Genomic DNA, 22,900 nt, shown 5'->3' on the forward strand with positions numbered 1-22,900 from the left:
AAGGAAAAGACTGGGAGACGTTGTAAGACTTGTTCGTGACCGTAACTAATGCGAGTTTATCAGTCCTCAACATCTGCACACTATCAGACCACCACGTCCAGATAGTTTATCGATGAGGATTTTATATATGTATATATATCGTCTGTGTTTCATCTTATCTGTTGGGCAAGGAGGTTACCGTATCTCACCGTGTCTGTGGAGCTGGGAGCACCCTGTGGCAGGTGGGAACCCAGAAAGATAGGCTTTACTGTGTCTAGGTTAGGCCTCAGTGCACATATAGGGCGTTTCTAAATATGTATACTTAAGCCTGTATTCTTAACACCCTGCTGCTCTCTCTTAAAGACTGTTTTCAAAGGCTACAGATCGAAATGACTATATAGCTTTTTTCTCTCGTGAGTATTTCTCCCACTGATTATGTAAAATTATTGTTAAACCATCACTATAATTATGATCAGACCTTTGAGAACCCAAATAATTTCGACTTTGAAACGTAATTGTCGCGATAAGACACCGAAACATTTAGGAAGGATGTTCCTGGCAGAGTTTTATCTTGTGCCATGTTCTTTTGAGAGAGAGAGAGAGAGAGAGAGAGAGAGAGAGAGAGAGAGAGAGAGAGAGAGAGAGAGAGAGAGAATTCTTATCGTTGTCACAAGTAGTGATGGATTGTCTCCGTTTATAAGACTGAGGTTCATTATCTTATCCTCAGTCGCCTTCGTACAAGCTCAGGTCTCAAATTCATAATGCTTTGGACTGTCACCAAGACAGCAGAGATAATTAATCGTGTTCTCATTATCATCTTTTTTCATTTACATGGTGTAATTCTAACTGAACTTTTACCAAATTTTTTGAAGCAGCATTGAAAATCCCATTCATTTCCAATGGAGCCTGCCAAAAGAAGTCAACATAATGCGCTAGACAGTTTCAGAACGCAGCTACCTCCCTTTAACCCCACCCCTTCCTGCATGCATGCTGTACTGCCCCCTCACTGACCGACGCGACGAATTCACCCAGCCGGCACAGACACTTTCCTTGAGAAAGAGCTTCATTGTGTTAATCCTGGTTAACATATATTAATTCAAGTTTGATCTATAGTGGAAGGAATACCTTGAATGTAGTGACATGCACTTACTCACATACTTTTTTTTTGGTGGGAGGAGGAGAGACATAAGGGCTATCGCATACACTGGCAGTACGTAAGAGACAAACCAGACGCGATCTCGTGAGTATCGTGCGTGACAGACTTGTGCTCGGGCTAACCAACAGGTGTATGGTTCCAACGCTCAGTCACAGTAGGCAGGTACGGAAGTTCAAGATTTTTCTGTGTGTCCATCACTTGAAATGAAAATAATTCACAAAACATACCAGTAGCTATACCAAACATCATCATGACATTCCTGGAAGCCAAGCTATCGTACAAAACAGGAATCAACATAAGATCCATCTTTCACACTCCTTTCTCCATTACGTAAAGGCTGAGTTCCGATTGCTTACTGCTGACATTGTTAAAGAGTATGCTGGCAATGCCATTCAACAATTAACTTATTAAAAGATTACTGTACGGGTAAGACGATATATTTTGCGGGTCCCTCATTCAAATTAAGCACCCGCACAAGTCTTTCTCTCTCTCTCTCTCTCTCTCTCTCTCTCTCTCTCTCTCTCTCTCTCTCTCTCTCTCTCTCTCTGGCGCCTTCATACCAAGTAATTCATCTCCGTAATCTCGAGCATTGATAACCTGGTGTGGGGCAAAGGTGTGGTGTAAGTCAACTTGGTGCGGTGATGACTGACACAACAGCATCTTTAAGCGAGTGGCATGGTGGCGAAGGAGTCTTACGAGTTGTCATCTCGTGGCTGGCTTACTCTAAACATGCCAGTATATTTAAAAGAATAAAATAAGGCAGCCACGCCACCCCGTCAAGGTAGTCATCTGGTATTGTCGTAATCATCATAATTGTTCAGCGATAGTAAGAATCACCCCGTGACTGGATCATACTCTTCTAAATATGCTAGTATATACTGGCATAATTAAAGGAGAGAGAGAGAGAGAGAGAGAGAGAGAGAGAGAGAGAGAGACGGTTCGGGTCTACACGTTATAGAGGTGCGCTAACAGGCAGCGCCACTTCTCTATTAGATTACATGGATTACGTGGCTTGGAAGGTGGATGGAAATAACAGGTCGTAAGAGGTGAAGTAGAGATAAGAGTGTGCAGCTGACTTGGAGAAGACAGCAGGCTATACGAATAGATGTCTAACTTAAGAAATGAAGCTTAGGCGAGATCAGGTGGTGAGGGAGGGGTTGGTAGGTCAATAGAGAGAATTGCATTGGCAGTTAGTTAAAGCAGGGCAAATAGGAAAGTTAAGGTGTGGATTATGAGTGGGACCACATAGCTTAACAATATTTGGTCATATTTTTTACTTATTTATTTATTTTTATTTATTTATTTTTTTTTTTACGGATGTCACTCAGTTATGGGCTCATATCTTTTTGAAAGTACAGGTATTATTCGTTGTTAACACTACCAAACAATTTATGAAAAATTTACTGCAGGAGGAGGACGTGCACAAACCTTGCTGGTGAAGGATGGGTGTGAATTCTATAACGAAAAAGTTGCTTTCAGATGGCTGTGGGTTAAATACAGGTGCTAAGCGCGCTTGTATAATCTTAACCAAAATTAGATTACTTGATCAGAACAAATAAAAAAAATATTATAAATAAATAGATAAATAAATAGTGACAAAAATGACCTGACAAGCCCCATGGAACATTTCTCATCTTCCTCCCACCAAAGAACATTTCTCATCTTCCTCCCACCAATCTCCCTCCCTCTTCCCGCCCCCTGTTGCTCTACTACATCTTGACGGTGAAACAGAAGGAAGAGAAGGTCAGTTAAGTACCTGTGTGAACATTATAATTAAAGCATGACTGCAGACCAAATTTTGCTTCGGGCTATCCTGAATTTGGTCCTACAACAGTTAATATCCTTGGCAACCAGTGTTATTAAAAGCAATATGGCGACCCCTTACTTGTACCATCTTTTTCTTCGTACTCCATAAATGTGTACACCACATGTTCATATGTGTTCATGCTTACTTGCGTGTGTGAATTTGCAGCTTTTCATCTAACTGGAGTTGATGGAAATATGGTAACACTGAGCAACAATTAAAGTCCTATGGCGCCAAAAAAAAAAAAAAAAAAAAAAAAAAAAAAACATGCTCACACGTGGTGGTCCAGTATTGCCTCATGACACGTAAGGAAAGTAATGACACACACGAAATTAGTCTTATATTTAATGCCATATTTTTATTAACTTGACATTGTAGCGTAAATAAACATTAAAATAATTTTACCTCGCAAAGTGTGTTGAAGCTCAGCGCGCAGACGTGTTGCGCACACCACCTGACGGTAACTTCAAGGCGGTGGGCAGCGGGACAAGCGGACTTTAGGAGTGTGGGTATGTATATTCTGTAGATTTGGAACACTTGCTACACGATGGTAGCTGTGTGGCAGAGGCAAACAGGTCCCTGTTCTGCTTGGCCTGCTACTTACTGCCAGACATTGCTGCCTTCCTAACCTGTCGGGGGAAATTGAAAACTTTTCCTCGGTAATTACTAGGCCTTGTAATAACTTTATATCAGTGGCATCATGGCATCAGTGGCATGGTACCGTGAAAAAAATAGAGGCAAATTTATAGTTGTGCCCATGAAACTATTTTTATGGCTGCCCTCAAAATTGGCAGGATCGTTACATACCTACTGTTTGAACAAATCTAATCTCCTCATGACTCAGCTTGTGGAATTAAAACGATCGTACAGGCGAGAAGTTTTATCTTAATCATTAGTGAAGCCTATGGATTAAGGTTGTGTGGTGCCCTGCCGTGGTGCACCATCAAAACAGACCAACATGTTCCAGCGGCGATGTGCTTACTACCCTTACCCAAAAATTACAAATCTGACCTTTATGTACATGTTTTCTACCTGATTTCTAAAGCTAATGCATCCAAATTATTTTATAACGGTATCTACCCAGTTAAGGGACATGTTTTTTTTTTTTTTCTTTTGTAATAGAGCTCACTTTTTATGGACACCTCTCCCCCTCCATGCAATTTTTTGGCCTTTTTTTTTCCCCGGAAATTATCACTACATAAAATAATTCCTTAATCTCTTCCTCTTGTGAAAGAAATATGAATCTCTCTCTCTCTCTCTCTCTCTCTCTCTCTCTCTCTCTCTCTCTCTCTCTCTCTCTCTCTCTCTCTCTCTCTCTCTCTCTCTCTCTCTCTCTCTCATTTAGGTATGTTTCTACCAGGTATCCATTTTAACATTCACACAGGTAATCTGCTTCTGGTCATCACTTTAGAGTAACTCGAAACACATTTTTTCTAAGCACATTTTTTTTAGTCCATATTGTTCTTTGAGATGCAGAGAATGATTAAGAGAAACTGAACCAGCTAAGTTCATTTGGGTTCTAAGAAAATATTTTTCTCAACTTATTATCTCATTGTTACCGTTGTGCCAAGAACCTAATGTCCCATCATGTGTGCATGCTCCTGTGGATTTTGCTGCATTCATTCCTATTTTCAAAATTACTTTTATTTTTTCATTATTTCATTAAAGTATATTTTACTAAATTGTACTTTTATTCACATTTTGAGTTCTGCTGTAGCTCTCCTTTTTAACAGTCATCATTTTTAGTTTCCTTTATCAGTTTAGCATTATCATTGTAGATGTTTATCAGTGTGTGTGTGTGTGTGTGTGTGTGTGTGTGTGTGTGTGTGTGTGTGTGTGTGTGTGTGTGTGTGTGTGTGTGTGTGTGTGTTTTAGAGTTTTTTTTTTTTTTTTTTTTTTTTTTTTTTTTTACTACAGACAAAAAAAATCACCACAATGGACTACCGCATGATGGAGAAGTTGGAGCCATGCCCTTACAACAACAGCCATCAGATTCTCCCTCACCGCATGGCAAAGCACATCATTAAGTGCAAAAAGGTACAGAATTGCTGGAGCACTGAGCTAGCAATATAAGAAGGCTTTGCAAAATTTATATTAGAATGACCTTTCAAAGTCTAAATTTAGTATTGTGTCAGAAATAAATCAGAAGATATTTTTATATTTGTATGTGAACATTTTCTTAAAAGCTGTGAAATTTAGAAATATATTACATTATTTCTCCTAACTTAAGCAATATAATAACAGGAAATGCATAATGGGTATGTTTTGAGCAATAGCAAATGGTCACATTGTCAAGAACTTAAGCTTTCCACAGATGAGTATAGATGCTCCCTGAATGAGTTAGGTTCCAGATAGCTATTCATAAGTCATTATTTTGCTAAATATTTAAGGTGCACAGTATCTTCTTGAGTTTTATGCTTGCTTTCTTCCAAATCCATTGCAATAATCTCAAAGATTGCAAAACTTGAAGTATTGAAAACACTGAAAAATTTATATTATGCCAGTCACATAGCCTAACATTGTGTGAACGTGTTCTGTCCTCACATTCAGCATGACACAGCAGTGTTATCCTGCTACATTTAGAACTGTATGAGTGTGTGTTTTGTCCTCATTCTTCATGATGCAGCAGTGCATTGCCATCACATTTAGAAATGTGTGAGTGTGTATTTTGTCCTCACATTCAGTGTGGTACTGAGGTGCAGTGTCATCACATTTAGAACTGTGTGTGTGTGTGTTAATTTAAAGAGTGGCACACCTTTTGTGCTTTATGATGATCATGAGTGTATTGAAAATCCAACCACTGTACACTAATATGCAGGTGCTGCTAGGTAACTTCTGCCTACCTTCAGCCTGGCTTATAGTGGCAGGAAGTAGATATATCAAGATGAAATAGACCAGCACTTCTCAAACTGTGGGTAGCAAGATAAATTTTGATGAGTCAGAGGGATAGAGTATATATATTTAGGTAGTTTATATCTATAGTTTACTTAAGAAATATTGTAACATTTGATTTCTTTTCAAAATAATGCTCATATAACATTTAATTTCTTTTCAAAATAATGCTCATATACTGTTGTATATTTTCTTTATTGTGGGTTATGAAAAGTTGAAAAGTTCCATGTACAGCTGATCCCCATAAAGTGATGACAGGAGTACTTTTTCTCTGTCATGGACAAGAGGGCTAACAGATTGGTGTAAATGAGTGTAAATGTGAAGCTGTGTGTTTTGTCTTGGCTATCCCCCTTTTGGAAGGGGACACCCTTTTTGTTGGTCATTAAAGGTTTAAAAGCTCCAAATAAGATTATTAACTCCCTCTTTCTATGTCCTGCCTTTCTCAGAACTACCCCAATGCTGATATGAAAGTTTGCCTCTTCAATGCAGTGCATGTGGTGCCAACCCATCAGTACCAAGCACACCTGCTAGAGTGTGAGAACAGAGAGTTGGTGGAGCGAGAACTGTATTCCAGTGAGTCTCATCCTACTGTGTCCTTTTGGGATCACACTATCTTTCTTTGTGGGACATTTACTGTAACTTATGTCAAACTACAGTTCAAATTATATTGTGTTTGAGTTGTGAGTATTCTGACTTGCCTTGGTAGTATGAACTTATTCACTTAATTTATTCTTGTGTAAAGGGAAGTCTATTTTCTTACACTGGTATAAATTTTATGTGAAGGAGAGTAAAGAGAACAGAGATAAGAATTATGTGTATTGCATCACAGACAGCAGGGGAAGCACTGTGGTGTAATTATGAATTTAAGAAGTGTGTGACAAGGAAACCATGTCTCATGGTAGAATTGCTTTCTGTGTGCCTTGGAATTCCCTGATACTGAAAACAAAATGTGGTAATATTTTTATGTAAAGTGGGTGATGGCATTGAGTTTGGTGTTTTGCAGGTCCAAGAATGGCAAGCAGTGCCCCATTGGTGAAGATTGAGTCTGTTCCAGTGGAGAATGTAACAGCCAGGTGTGAGGACTGGGAGTCGGACCTTGTGCAGTCATCATACTCACCTGAAGAGCACAGCATTTACAAAGAATTCATTAGGTATGAAAATCTGCTTTTTTGTTACCTTTATTTTTTATCCTGTATATATTTTTAGGAAACATGTTACATGCAATCTGGTAAATTTCTAAGAATTTGAGAGGCTAAGGGTTAAGTATAGTGGTCCTGTTAAGTATGCTATCAGTGTACACAACCCTTATGCTGTACACTTGGAGACCATGTACTCAGGGTATAAGAATTATTGGGAAAAAATCAGGCTGTATTCTGCTGATCAATTGATTTTTACTTTTTATTTATTTTTTTCTGAAAAAAACTCAGAAACATTAAATGGTATACCATCATTGAGCTCCCTTTTGTCTCTTTGTTGAATGTAAGAATTCTATCATTTCCTTGTTAATATTTTTCCTCTTTTCTTCCTTGCTCCTCTCCTCCAGCCAAGAGGGGAATTGGGTGATGGTTCTTCTATTTGTGTCTACCTGTACGAGTTCACAAAGAGTTACTTGTTCTAATGTTAGTAATTCCTTCAAATGAAGAGTAGAGAGTATAGAGTAAGCCTCTCAATATCTTTTACACAGTTGTAACATTATCAACTTTGCAACTACAAACATATATTTTGAAGTCTAGTAATGCTAGTGTTATTTTGGCTAGTGTTGAACATTGTAGCAGTAACTACAATACATGCATGAAAACCCTCCAGTGCCTTAAGGTATTCCTCACAAAACCTTACAGATAGCTACTCAGAAGTCCCATACAGTAAGAGACAAGAGATTACAAGTATGTTTATAGCCAGTACACCCTGTCTATACCAATGCTGAGCACAAATGACATGTTTTTGTATTGATGAGGACAAAAAATAAAATAAAGACTTAAAAAATGTAATAGAGAATATAAGAAATTAAATGATAATAAACTGGGCAAAATCACTGAAATAATATGATTATTATATTATGTAATTTTAATCAGAGAAGAAGCAGTTAAATGTAATGGAGAAGTGTTTGAGAAATAGGTGTGGAGTAAGATGAAGGGACAGAATAAGAAATGAGGAGCTAAGAAGAAAGTGTCCTGAGAGAGTTGGCAGGATGGGCAGATCATTGTGTGTATTAAAATGGTTTGGACATGTCAAGAGAATGGAAGAGAAAATTAGTAAAGAGAAGGAGGCCAGATGTCCATGATGAAAGGTTAAGAGGAAGGCCATGCCTGGAGTGGATGAACTGTGAAGGGAGCATTGAATAAGAGAGGAATGACTGTTTAGCAAGCAAGAACTATTGTGCATGGTAGAGGTGAATGGAGAGCCACAGTGGTGAGTACATGAAAATGACACTGTCTCATCAGCCCTTGGAAGGGGGTGTGGGTGCACTTGATAGAGCTCATTGGTGTATAGAGCCAGTTAGGATGCAGGTTGCTCTATAGGAAGTACCCTGTATCTGCTGTGGTCTAAGGATTGGAGTATTTGTAGGTAGGGAACAGTCTTATTATGAAAGATCAGGAGTAAATCACTGTATGCTGTCAGGCCTTGTTGTGAATGTGTGTGGCCAGCTGTGCTGTCTAAACTCCTGAGGTGCAGTATGGTTGTCCATGAGACTATCCCTTTACACTAGAGGCCAGCAGGGCTAAGAGTTTGTATGACTGTGACTGTGGTGCTTTGATTGAACCCCAATGTAGCATTACGGCTAGGTATATAGATATAGATCAGTAAATCTTGAATTAATTGTACTTACCAATGAGTTTAGTACCTATCAATTATATATATATATATATATATATATATATATATATATATATATATATATATATATATATATATATATATATATATATATATATATATATATATATATATATATATATATATATATATATATATATATATATATATATATATATATATATATATATATACTCGTATATATATATATGTGTGTGTGTGTGTGTGTGTGTGTGTGTGTGTGTGTGTGTGTGTGTGTGTGTGTGTGTGTGTGCTTGTTAAAACCTTAAATGGTCTTTAGAAATTACATCAGTTATCAGTCATTCCTAAGCTGTTATGTGGATTGTGATTTAAAGTTAAAGGAGATATTTTCCCTTTTTAGGTCATGAAGCTAAACATTACCTCATTTTATATATTCTACTGTAGATTTGGATCACAGAGAAAAAATGCAATGTTTTTATCCAATATGTGTGTATATTTGATATGTGTTATCATTTTCAGGAGGACACCAGCTGGATTGAGCAAGGGTGCCCGTAAGGTGTGGAGACTAAAGGAAATTGAACGAGTTAATCGCCTTCAGAATGGATTGTTAGTATCTTAACCTAGGAAATGTTGTTTAACTTGTGTGAAATAGCAGGAAGGAATATTATCAATATAATTCTTTCAGTCTGCATTAAAAGCAAATTTATTGGTTACTTTCAGAATTTAGAGAATTAGAGAAGTCCATTATCTTCTCATCTTATAAATTAAAAGTATATACAAACCAGTCATAATATAATTACCTTAGGTATATTATACACTTTAATGATATAATCATCCTTATGTCATATTTTATGAAAATTTTCTTTTCTCATTATTGTTATAACCATTGTGTCACCACTGTCTTAGTAGTTATCATCTTTCAACACGTTCTACAGAGTTTTATTTTATATTATCACGTTTGTCAAATTTGAATCATCTTATCGTTGTTATGTTTATCAAGTTTAAGTCAAACACTATATAGCATAGTACAGTAAAATCCCTCTCATCTGGCATTCGAGTATCCGGCAGCTTCAAGTATCCAGCACATTTTTCCCCGAGCCTTAAAATCAATAAAAAATCAATGTGTACTCATAAAATCGATTAAAATTCCCGCGCGAGGCATACTTTGTCCCCTCGCCGCCAGAGTGCACTGCTTCGCCCCCCGCAGCCCACTGCACTGTGTTTACTCAGGGACTCAGTCCCGCGTGTGCACTGTTTATCGCCTGACGCCTTCATCATGCCTAAAGTTGTAGAAAAGAGGAAGCGTGTTGTGCTTACACTTAAGCAGAAGGTAGACATTTGTCGACGATTAGAGAGAGGTGAAAGCAGACAGCAACTAATGGTGGAATATGGTGTGGGCTCATCAACTATTTATGACATTAAATCCCAAACGAAAAAGTTGTGGGATTACATGAAAGCCACCGACACCCCAAAGGCAGCGGAAAATCGTCACACACTGCAGTATCATCGTGGTGAAATGATGGACAAAGTGTTATACGAGTGGTTCAGCTTGAAAAGATCAGAAGGAGTCACAATTACAGGCCCAGTGCTACAACTGTGTGTTGGTGAGTGTGAGGTGGCAGCGCGGATGGCGACGTGCAGCACGGCAATCAGCTGATCTTTGTTATGGTAAGATGCGTGAGTGTAGGGTGCTGATTGTGGACATAATTTCACTTCTATTCAAGTATCCGGCAATATTCAAGTATCTGGCATGTCGGCGGTCCCATTGATGCCGGATAAGAGGGATTTTACTGTACAATTGGTTTAATATTTGCATAACATACAAAAATACAGGTGGAAAAAATAGCAAACATTTTGGTTACAAAACAAACAAAAAGCATCTATTGGCCACTAGTACTAGTCTGTGATCATCAATGTTGTCATCTGAGTCAACTGGGGCAGCACACATGGTAGCCTGAGGAGTAATTTTTTTCATAAATTTGATGAGCTTTCAATCAATGGCCTTTCTTTCCTTCTTGGCAGGTTGAGGAATAGAAAATTACATTTTTCTTTTGGTAGACATCTTGGAGATGATATTGTAGAAAAATTTCCAAAGTGAAAGACAGACAAACACAGGTGGAAGTGTGTTGTGCTGGGAGCTTTGTGTGGGTGTGGGAATGATGTGAGCATCCCCAACTCTTAGCCTCCCAGCTTCCTGGCAGCACCAGGAGGCTGGCCTGAAACTGTCATGTGGAAGTGGCCGTAAAATGCTGTCAGTTGTAAGTCACATAGGTCATAAGTCACCAACTACCTATACATGTGTTTTTAATTTGTTATCAAACACTTGCTCAAAATTTTAAGCCTTGTTAATCACTTATAGATAGTTGAAATACATTATTTTTACAGGGAGCTTCTGGCAGGAAATATAAAAAATTTCATAAAAATCAATACAAGTTTACTATCAGTACTTTGACGTACTTGCTTCTAGAGCCATTCCAAATTAGCCATTTTCCTGGATTAGTCAAGGTTTACATCTCTCAGTATGTTTAAAGACAACTTAGCTTGTTGGGTGTGCCAGAGAATGTTTTCAAATAAAATAGTATATACTAGACTAAATGGAAATTAAACACAAAATGGAAAACAAACCTGGTAGACTTATCAATGTATTCCGTTGCCTCTTCATTTTTCTCCACAAAATTTAGGTATAGAAATGCCATGGCACTTCAGGAATATGTACAACCACTCAGTATACTCACTGATGTACCCTAAAACTAAACTCCCTGTCAAACATCTTAACTTGTTCCACTATCATTGTGCCAGATGTGTCCACACCATTACTCATTCTCTATCTAAACAACTTTGTCATTACTCTGTATTTCGTTGTCTTACATATGCACATCATTACATATCATCACATATGTCCACATCATTACTTATTCACCATCTAAACAACTGCGTTATTACTCTATCTTTTGTTGTTTTACGTATGCACATCATTTTCTTTCAATCACTCAGCAAAGAAATGCTTCAGCTTTTCCTACTGCTTTCTTATTTAAGGTGGACCAAATAAAATGTCACCTTTGTGAAATCTTTACATTTCCACAAAAACTAACTTATTACTGTTATTTTCAGAAAGATCATCCAGAAGCATCAATAGATCCAGTAGCTCGATATTCAGTGCAAGAGAGGGTAAGGATTGTGGAGGCCTGTGAGCAGACTCACAGTGTTGGTGTATTGTGTGTTTAACAGTAGTCCTTGAGAGGTCAGTCTCCTGTGATAAACATCTTGTTGATTTCCTTGGTGATTCCTCCAAATGCCTCATAGTCTCAGTATTGTCGTCTGTCCTTGCAGATTGGCCAGCCGCTGTGCCCTTTATTTTTATCCCCAACATTTCCTGTTTCCCTGAATTTGTTAATTAGATGCCTGATTGTGAGTGCTGGGTACATTTCTCCTGGGAAAGTCCCTCCTGAATTGTCGATGGGCAAGGACTACTGATTTTGTCGCCATATAGGCCTCCACAATCCTTACTTTCTCTTGCACTGAATGTCAACTTGTTGATCCATTCATGCTTTTTGAATGAAAATATAAGGCCTCAGCCAGAATTCTCCTGAAAATAACAGAAATGTGTTAGTTTTTGTGAAAAAACAAGGATTTATAATTGTAATTTTTTTTTTTAGCCCAACCTGTGTCATACACAGCTAATAATCCTGTGCCACAAACACAGGTGACGAACAGAAGCACCACACTACAGCTTTTGCAGCTGTACTAATTTTCCTTTGTTACTCTTATATTTGTTTTTGTGCCACAATTTCCACTTCCTTCTCTTGAAGTATTGTAATGTGAAACTAGGGCCACAGATTAAAAAATTCAGAGGAGAAAATGTCTTCCTTAGCACTGGTTGTGAACACACACACACACACACACACACACACCAAAAGTGGCAGATGGAATCCAATGCAAAGAAATACAGTGCGATAGAATTTGGCAAAAGTGTCAAGAGACAGAAGATTATCCATTTAGGAATGAGGGAATCAGTAGAAGAACAGAAGAAAGAGACCTTGGTATAATTATTACTGATAAGCTGTCACCAGAGAAACACATAAACAAGATTAGAGGTGAAACATATAACCTACTGAGAAACATGAGGACAGCATTTACACATCTGGGTGAAGAAATGATGAAAAAAATTTATGTGACCATGATACGCCCAAGATTAGAGTATGCAGCTGTGGTATGGTCACTTAGCCCTAGTGCCAAGAAATCGGTAAGAAAATAGGGAGGGATATAAAGAGCAGCAAGAAAGTTACCTCCAAGTTTGAAGGAGCTACTGTACGAAGAAAGACTGTCTAAATTGGATCTTATAACATTGAAACAAAGAAGAGAGAGAGAGAGAGAGAGAGAGAGGTGATTTGATCACACTATACAGAGTGGTGACTGGAATGGAAAACTTGGATAGAAAGGACTTGGTGACATGGGATACAAGAGGCTTGAGGGGACATAGCAGAAAACTTAAAAAAGATGCTTGTAGAAGAGATGTTAAGAAAAATAGCTTTCCACATAGAACTGTGGATGTCTGGAATGATTTGGACAGAGAAGTCATTGATGCAAATATGATAAAAATAGATATGAAGACAGGACAGCACAAGCATAGCTCTTTTCCTGTATGTCACAACTAGGCAAATACACACACACACACACACGCACACACACTACAGGGATTCTTGAACTGTCAGTGCAGTGCAGAATCACTCCTAGCATTGAAATTGTGGGTGTACTTGCTCCCTATCCCAACCTATTCTACAGACAGAGTAATAGAAATTTGTCAATATACATTATCTTCTCTAGTTCCGTGCCTGCTTTCTTCCCTTGGTGTTGCACTGATATCAAAGATTGGGAAACTTGGGTTCTTGAAATTACTGAAAAATGCTTATTTATTCCAGATACGTGTGTGTGTGTGTGTGTGTGTGTCCTCACATCTGGTGTGACAGTGATATGGTCTACTAAACTTAAAACTTTGTGTTTTGTCCTCACATCCATTGTGATACAGTGGTGTGGCTCTGCCACATCTAGAACTGTATGAGTGTTTTTGTTTTGTCTTCATATCTGGCAGGATGCAGTGCTGCCACAGCATGATGTGGCACTGTGCTGTAGATTCAGTGGTATATGTTTTAGTGATACAGCAGCAGTGCTGTATAGTGTGATACAGGCCTTTCTTTCCCCCCTTCTTGTATGCAAGCTGGCATGACTTGTGTTATGGCAAATAGGTGGTTTATCGTCATAAATAATCTGTACACAGAAATATGTATACAATGCATAGCACATATGTATTTATTTTTACTATCTGTGATGCCAATAGTAAGAAGGTGTGACCCATATGTGATGAAAGTGAAACTTGAGAGATAATGCATGAAAGTCAGGAAGGTAAAAATTTAGGACTCGGTGCTAAACTTGAAGGTTGTGGAACTCAGATGTATTGTAATTCCATACAGATGTTGATAATACGTTAAATCTATGAATATAATACTCAGTGGTAAGACTTTTACACACACAAAGAGTATATTTTGCTGCTCTGTTGTTACTTACTACTCTTGCTCTATTTCTTTCCTAACATATTCCACAGACAACAGAAGATTAGTAATTTGCAAATATAGTTTGATACAGATGTTGATAACATTATATTAAACAACCATGAAGATGCCAAATATACCTGTCTCTCCTCTTCTGATAGCAAGACTCCAAGTTCTCCCTCCACCCACACATTGGCATTTGCATCCCTACGAAAGTCTTAATTCCATCCAACAAATGCCTTCCTACATCATAAATGTTAAGAACATCCCAAAGGGCTTCTGTCTACTCTTACCTTATGCTTTCTCTAGGTCCAAGAATGCTGCAAACAACTTTTCATCCATTCATAAAATACACTTATATTATAATTGAATTGCAGAAATCTGATCAACAGCATCTTTCATTCCTGAATCATCCTTGTTCCTCACTGACCTTCACTTTAGTCATTTACATCAGTCTTTCAGTCGAGATTCTCCCATAGACTTTTCCTGGTACACAAGCAGACTTATCTCCTGATAACTTATGTTCTGACAGCCTTTATCTTTCTATAAGGATACAATAATTGCCTTCCTTCATGTAGTTCATTTTGCCTTTATGCCAATTCACATATTAAAAGCAGTCACACTACTACTACTTCACCTCCATAGTTCAGCTTATGTGCAGTTATTTCATCTACACCTCTAGCTTTGCCACTCTTTAACCTAGTTTTTGCATTTTTATCTTCTCCCTACCAATTCTCAGCATAATCACATTCTTCACTTATGCCCTTACCCATACTAAATACTGTTGCTTTTTCCTTCTGTCTTGTCATTCATTAAGTAGCCAAAATCCATTTCTCACTCACTTTTCACCTTGCTCCCTACAAAAAGTCCATCCTTTTCTCCCATCCCTCCTAATTTCCTTCCTAGACAGTCTATTCTCCATGAACTTTTCACTTGGCTTTCTACCAAACTCAGTTTCTACTTTTCTTTTACTTTCTACCATCATTTTTTAAATTATTATTCCAAGATTGTATAGAGTCCCTCCTCATTTAATTAATTTTGGTGTATTTCTCTGCAATATATTTTTATGGTTTCATTCCTTTTATAATGATTAGTCAGAATTTAAAATTCCTCCATTTCATCACTGAACATGTAATGAATGGTACTGAATTATATGCTTAGCTGCCAGTGTGAAATATAAATTTAACTGTTCCTCCACACAGGATGGTTGGTGACTCTCAGAGTGACACGAACACTTCTATGCCAGACATGACCTATGCATCTCCAAGTGGTGGCTGGGCTGCAAGTGGTGCCATTTCCAAGTTACAAGGTATATAGTGAAGGTTATTTTTTATGTGAATTGCATCTTTACTTAAGATTTGTGCATTTCTTTATGATATTATATTTTCCAGTTAAACCAAGAGGCTATAACACTTTATACCAATTATTTCCTTGACTTATAGCTGATGAAATACTTTGTCTCCTAGGAACAAGTAAAACTATGTAGGTTTACATATTTATTTGCTATGTAACTAATGAAATTTGAATAAGCTGTGTGCCCCATACCATTCTCTTTCGACACATGTTTAAAAATTAGTAAACAAACTATTAGACAGTCAAGGTATTGACAGTATTTTCATTCAGACTCGTGTCCAAGATAGTATTGTACAGTAGGATCACCATTCCACTATTCAACTGGTTACTATTCCCTGTGTCATATAAAAGTTTAAGATAATTAGAAAAAGAAGACACCCTGAATATAAAGGGCAAAGACGATCCATTTTTAATGTAGGCACCATGTCTCAATTGTCTCCAAGAGCACTATTAGCCTGATTTATAGGTAAATTTATCTGTATATTCCAGCTGAGATAGCCCAACTTATTTTAGGAACAGAGAAAAGTGGGGCTTCCCAGTCTTCTTACTGCCTTTCTGAGTCACCTTTTATAATGTATATGGAATCTAGAAGCAGTATTCTTCCATTCCTGATGTAGAATAGTCATCCTGGTTGTTCCTCCCTTCCAGTATATGAATAGGCTACTAAACCTAATATGAAAACTATAATTGTGATATTGGTATTCTTGTATGGCTCTTCCTAGATCCCAAGAGTCAGATGAAGGTAATCCATCAAAATACCTAATTTAGAGAGGATTGCAGTGTTGATTTTTGGTATTGCTTCATTAAACAAAGTACAATATTTTCTTAATGTGCATAAACAATTTGACGATGGAAATTAAAACAGTTTTTGTCTGTTGAAGTAAAAATTAATCCATGGAGTGAAATAGTGGGTATTACATCACAGTCCAGAAGTTAATGTTTTGTTGTCTAATCTCAGCATAAATATGAACCTCTGTAAGTAGAAATTAATTGTATTTTGAGTCAGGATGCTTCCACTGGTTTCACTAAATTTAATAGAGATTATGCTGTATGATGCTCACTGCAACTTTATGTAGTCAGCATATCCTAAGCAAGCACAGGAGTACTACATGAGTAATGAATTAGACTTCAGTGGTGAAATAAAGTAGTTGGATCAGTAGAACATACAATAAAAAGGACAGGAAACATGAAAGTAAGAAATGCACCAGATAGCATGCAGTTCAAACACTGGCATGTATAAGTGAGACCAGGACATGAATAAAAATAAAATCAACATGACAAGAAGTGGAAATAAATGTGATGAAAATCTTAGTGAGAACAAAAAATTGCTATTCAAACAGTATCTGATGTAACATGAAAAAAAAGTAGCTTCCCTCTTGTGGTTCCAACTACTCCTTTTTTGGAATTGCTGTCATTTGAGTTGTGTTCTTTGTGATGCCATCTCAGCTCTTCAGTTGGGACCCTTTTAGCAGGGTAACAGCCAAAACTAGATCCTAAAGTCAAGACATTATGATGTATCTACCAGTTATATTAGTCCCACTGAGCTACTGAAAGTGATGATAGTAGAGAAGGCAATCATGATAGCTGTTTTGAACTACCAGTCCCTCTCACTATAGCATAGTATGCTGACCTTTATATAGTGTAACCAACTGTAGTAGCATGTCTGTAGATGACACTGTCTTACTTGCACAATTAAAAGGAACTCCTGAATAATGGATCAAGTGTGAGGAAAATGTATGTAAATGTTGGCAAAAGTAAGATGATGGTTTTAAAGATGCAAGAAGTGAAAATGTGTGACTTGAGGATACCATATAGGAAGATATGAAGTGTTTATGGGAATAAAGTGAGAGTGAAAGAGGTGAGTGAGTATAAGTGTCTGGGAATAGTGCTGGTTAAACATGGTTAAATGGATGGAGAAAATAACAGGGGGGGTTGTGAGAGGTAGGTATGACATAGGATAACTTACAAGAATCATGGAAGAGGGAAATACATCTATGGATGTGAAAAGAGATTTAGGGAATAGTATTCTCCTGCCAGCATTGATGTTTGGATTGGAGACACAAATGTGAAATAAGACACAACAATCAAGGATGTATGGTGTGGATATAAGTTATCAGAGAGGCATGTGGAGTGAGACGAGATGGATGTGTGAGAGCAATGAAAGTGTGTATGAGAGCCTGTGCAAGCATTATAAATTGTGGAGTGGTGGAATGGGTGAAAAGGCCATATTGACAGGAAGAGTGAAGAGTTTGTAAAGAAAGTGTATGTGAGGGAAGTTGAAGGCGCCAGTAAGAATGACAGACCTCTTAGAAGATATTGGTCATATTTTGTAACGATTTCAATTTTGTAATTCTCTTTATGCTGCTAATGTCCATCACCCATCTGTTCTGCTGATGAGGGACTTAGTATATACTTTTGAATATTTTTCTTCTTGCCAGTGTAGTGTTATGTTGTCCCTTAGTAATTTTTATTTTTCTTACAGATAAATTCAAGTTTGATGTATCAAAGCCTGAATCAATCATGGTAAATCGCCAAATGCATCAGAAAGATATGCATCCAGATACAGCAACAGCCTTTACTTCCCTGAAAGAGCCAAACTATAATGACAAGAGTGAGGTATGAAATAATGTTGATTAATACTTGTTTATCTGTTTGTTTTGGTTTGTGTGTGTGTGTGTGTGTGTGTGTGTGTGTGTGTGTGTGTGTGTGTGTGTGATATTCAGCCATGATATATTTAGCAAGATTTTCAAGTAGGTTAATACTTAAGAAGTAAAAATTTAGCACAGTACATACTAGTGATGTATCAGATAGTACTAAATTTTGGAGATCCTCAGATGTGGAGCTTGATATGCATTTCTCATAAAATACCGTTGTAGATAAGATTGTAGATGTTAAAATATCAAAATTTGTGGATGTAGATGCAGTTGCAGATTTCTTTTACCACTATATCCATGGATAACTTTTACACATATTACAGTAATATAAAATGTGTCGTATCTATGATACAAAGCTCCAGAGGGGAGAGAAAGATAGAAGAAGAAAACAGAAGATAAAAAATAAAAAAAAATATAGATGTAGTAAGTATGAATAAATATAATGAAATGTACCCCCACCAGCAGGCAAGGGTTGCTTCACACCATTGTGGGGTTCACAGAGTGTGTCAGGGAGAAGGACTTAACCTGGGTGGCTGGGAACAACTGCAGCTCTGACTTACCCGGTCACTCTCTCAGTGAGAACAGTCACAAAGAACAGGGAGAGGAAAGCACACTTCTCCTTATGTCCATATATTACGCAACAGTACACAAGTTACCATGCAATACATTCACAACACACAAGCAGGTACAGGGGCGCCAGGCACTCACACTGTTAGTCAGTCATCCACAAACTCTACTCGCAAGGACTCAACTCGCTTTCCCTTGTCTCCTTCTTCATATGTCTTGTCACATTGCGGTCTCAATACTCTTCCTCTGTCCCTCAGTGCCACAGGGTACCTCACACCCTGCCTCCCATGTCACCACCTCTGCCAGATGACTCTTAACCACATCTATTCTAGCTTGCAAGATATAAGTATGAGTTATGCAGATTATCAGTACTGGTAAGGATAATTGCTACTTATATTATACATGCACTCACACTCACAGAACTACACACAACACACACACGGATACACACCTGGACACCATGACCCCAGGGCCTCGGAGGTCAACCTATAGGGTTGTGTTAGCTCTCCTTCCATTAGTGGTGTAGATAATGGCACCAGCCTCTGAACAGTGAGCCACACAACGCCGTTAGCTAAGTCACCCTCACATGTACTCATATGTACTAACATAGGTACTCATATGAGGCTACCTCATACACGCAGCATGATCATGTGCTCACCTGTAGGGCTACTACATATACGCATTCATAACAATAATATGCTAGGAAAAGAATACATATATTTTAAGAATATACAAGTAGATGATGTAACTGGGGAAGGAGAGTATAGTGGGCAAGGGAATGGAGAGTGCTAAAGTGGAAATGGGGATGATGGGGGAACAGACAAAAAGGAGTAGGGGACAGGAAAAGTCATGGTTGTGAGTAATGACCCACAGTTTCAGTATCCATGGTTTCACTTCTACATGGATTGCTGCCAACCACAAATTCAAATAACAGAGGACGTGATGAGAGGCAACCTATCAGTGTTCATAATTTCAGTTAATTTTTAAGTTAATTGATGTAATGTTTTAGCCATGTGCCGTATTTTAAGGCATTTAACATGTACTTTTTTCACACTAAAGATGTCAAAAAGTTACCTCTGTGCACTGTGTTCACACTAAAGATGTCAAAAAGTTACTTCTGTGCACTGTGTACTGAAGGTATGAGTTATATTTTATTTGTTTTATTTTATTTATGTATTTATTCATTTTATTTTTACTTGTTTATTTATTAAATTTTATTTATTTATTTACTTTTATTTTATTTTTTATTTGTTTATTTATTTTTTATTAATAAATAAGTAAATGTATTTATTTATTTCTCCAATATCAACTGTAAACTTACCTTCATGATCCTTCATAGTCCATAGCTGTGCTTATAATAGGTGAACAAGTAACCAACATAAAAAATAAAAATGAAGTTGCTTGAAGATTGTCCATGTCTCTGCTGACCTGTCCTGGCTGCCATTTGCATTGTTTTGTATGACACAGGTAATACTGTAGCCAAGTTAAGCAGTACAAGCTACACCAAAAAAAAATGCAAATATTGAAAATGAATTTTTCTACTTTATCCATCTTGCTTAAGACCAGTTCACACTGGGCAAATTCTGGCAAAATAACATTGGAATCATCAACAGCAGACACCACGACGGTGCACTCTACCAGCAGCAGAAGAACGGTCAGAAAGGAAACTTGAGATGAAGTAACAGAGAGAAGGATAGAAGCCGTAGGAGGGTAGTTTGAAAATCAAAGCTTTTTGCTGCCAGACTGTATCAAAAGCTTTTGATATACCTAAGCCAGCAGCAAAAGTTTTATCAAGATCCCTAAAAGAGAATGACCAAGACTCAGTAAAGAAAGCCAGATCACCAGTAGAGTAGCCTCAACAGAACCCATACTGGCAATCAGATAGAAGGTTGTGAAGTGGTATATGTTTAAGAATCTTCCTGATGAGAATAGATTCAACACTTTAGAGAGGTTGGAAATTAATGCATTAAGATGATAATTTGGGGTATTAGAGTGGTCACCCTTTTTAGGAACAGACTGAATTTAGGCAAACTTCCAGCAAGAAGAAAAGGTAGATTTTGATAGACAGAGTTGGAAGTCTGACTAGGCAAGGTGCAAGCATGGAGGCACAGTTCTGGAGAACAATAAGAGGGACTCCTCCAGGTCCATAAGCCTTTCAAGCGTTAAGGCCAACTAGAGCATAGAAAATATTAATGTGAAGGAGCTTAATGAGTAACATGAACTAGTCAGGGTAGAGGAGCAAAGAGTTCAGCTTTAGAAATAGATGAGATGGCAGTGGTGCCATCAGGCTGAAATAAAGGAGGAAAAGATGAAGAAACAAAGTTATTGGAGATGGTTTTGGCTAGGTGCCAGAAGTCATGATGGGAGTTAGATCTTGAAAGATTTTGACACTTTTTATTAATGAAAAACAGATGCTTGTTTAGGTCATGCTGATACAGGTTGGTCCAGTTGGACAAAGCCTGTGTTAACTTGTACTGTAAAGGTCAGGCTTGACTACTTTTACATTTTTTATGTATATATATATATATATATATATATATATATATATATATATATATATATATATATATATATATATATATATATATATATATATATATATATATATATATATATATATATATATATATATATATATATATATATATATATATATATATATATATTGTGTGTGTGTGTGTGTGTATAAAAGTTTTTCTTATTTTTTTGTTTATTTTTTTTATTTCAGTATTTTTATACCAACCCTGCTTCTGGAGGGAGTGCCTCAATTTAGACTACTGAGTGATAATTATCTTTATTATTGACATATAAAAGTTTGTGCTCAAAATATTAAGTAACATTTTTCTTTGCAGAAACCAAAAAACAGGCCTGAGATGACAGACTTCATTAAGGAGAAGCGAAAACTAGAGAAGAAGCTCTTTGAAATAAAAAAGCTGGAAAATATGAAGGCAGACTTGAATGAGAAGCTAACAGTCCAAGAGGAGTCAAAGATTCTCTTGAAAAAAAACATTGAGGAAAAACTTTCAAATCTCATGGCAGGCATGAATATGTAATGTTCATGACTGTTGTGATTTTATTAATTAAGGAATGCTACATTTTCACAGTTCAAAAATGTTCATTTAACCTTAAGACAAAGTTGATATAAAACTTCGCTCTCTGCCTCATCTCTCCTTCCAGCAGGACAGCAGATTGTTGCATGCTTAAACTTCTTGCCATTTCTCCACTTTCCATCCAAAATACTTCAAATATTTTCAGTCATCTTATCAATTAGTCTTGTCCTCAGCTGTTTTTTTTTTTAAATAAAAGTAGAAAAGCAATAATATTATGAAAGTATTAACTTGCAGAAAGACTATGGAAGCAAATAAATAAATAAGAGATGGATGCTCAGTGGAAGGCCACTAGAGGCGGCACAAGTCAACATTCGTGTGAATGTTTATGTATCCATATACATGCTGTAATTTAATTTGTTTCTGCTATTTTTCAGGATGGTAAAATTTTTCTATATTATTGTTTTCCTATTAGTACTACAAAAAAAAGGGGGAGGAGGAAGGCTAGCTGATAAGATGATTGAAAATATCTTATACATAAGAATTTTGGGAACTTTATGCATGCACTAGTCAGTTGCCTTACTGAGAAGGAGGAGGAATAGTGATTGATGGTTTTGGGTTGGCTTATCCTACAGAAACCTTAAATTTTCCAAGATTTAGTTTATTTTTGATATTAGCCATAAGGTATTTACTTGTAATAAAATCATGTGAAGCATGATTAAAGACCATTTTATTTTTAAGAAAAAAGCAGAGGGGAATGACAGAGCTAGTATACAAGTAGAAAAATTTCAGTTTTGAAATGTTACTTTATTTATTTTTTATTAATTTTGTTATTATTATTATTATTTCTTTTTCTTTTTTTTTATATATATAATGAGCTAGAGCTTTCCTGTTATATAGTAATAATTTTATCAGTAGTTACATATCATTGCAGAATGAGTTTTAGTTTCTGGCAAATGCCCTGAATATTAATTTTGTGTAACGGAATAGAACTTCGCTTTTAATGAGTGATAGGCCACCAGTGTTGGTCACTGATAACCAAATTAAAGAAACTTCAGTGATATATAATAATATGATAATGATATGATAATCCTAACTTTAGACTC

General features: G+C 37.0%; 1 protein-coding gene across 4 annotated transcripts; it reads left to right on the top strand.

Moving 5' to 3' along the window:
- Window positions 1-118: 118 nt before the first annotated feature.
- On the top strand, window positions 119-21,984 carry LOC135110296 (uncharacterized). Of its 4 annotated transcripts, none has more exons than XM_064022483.1 (9): window positions 119-221; window positions 3,354-3,448; window positions 4,857-4,976; window positions 6,278-6,404; window positions 6,835-6,982; window positions 9,147-9,233; window positions 15,376-15,482; window positions 18,009-18,142; window positions 21,600-21,984. In XM_064022483.1, the coding sequence occupies exons 3-9, from the start codon at window positions 4,875-4,877 to the stop codon at window positions 21,798-21,800; spliced, it is 906 nt and encodes a 301-aa protein (XP_063878553.1). In that variant the 5' UTR covers window positions 119-221; window positions 3,354-3,448; window positions 4,857-4,874; the 3' UTR covers window positions 21,801-21,984. The 4 variants fall into 4 exon arrangements, with proteins under 4 accessions (XP_063878553.1, XP_063878555.1, XP_063878554.1 ...); XM_064022484.1 differs by lacking the exon at window positions 119-221 and adding an exon at window positions 2,738-2,878; XM_064022485.1 differs by lacking the exon at window positions 3,354-3,448 and having other exon boundaries at window positions 165-221.
- Window positions 21,985-22,900: the final 916 nt, after the last annotated feature.

The sequence above is a fragment of the Scylla paramamosain genome, chromosome 20 (assembly GCF_035594125.1).
Source record: "Scylla paramamosain isolate STU-SP2022 chromosome 20, ASM3559412v1, whole genome shotgun sequence".
NCBI lineage: Eukaryota > Metazoa > Arthropoda > Malacostraca > Decapoda > Portunidae > Scylla > Scylla paramamosain.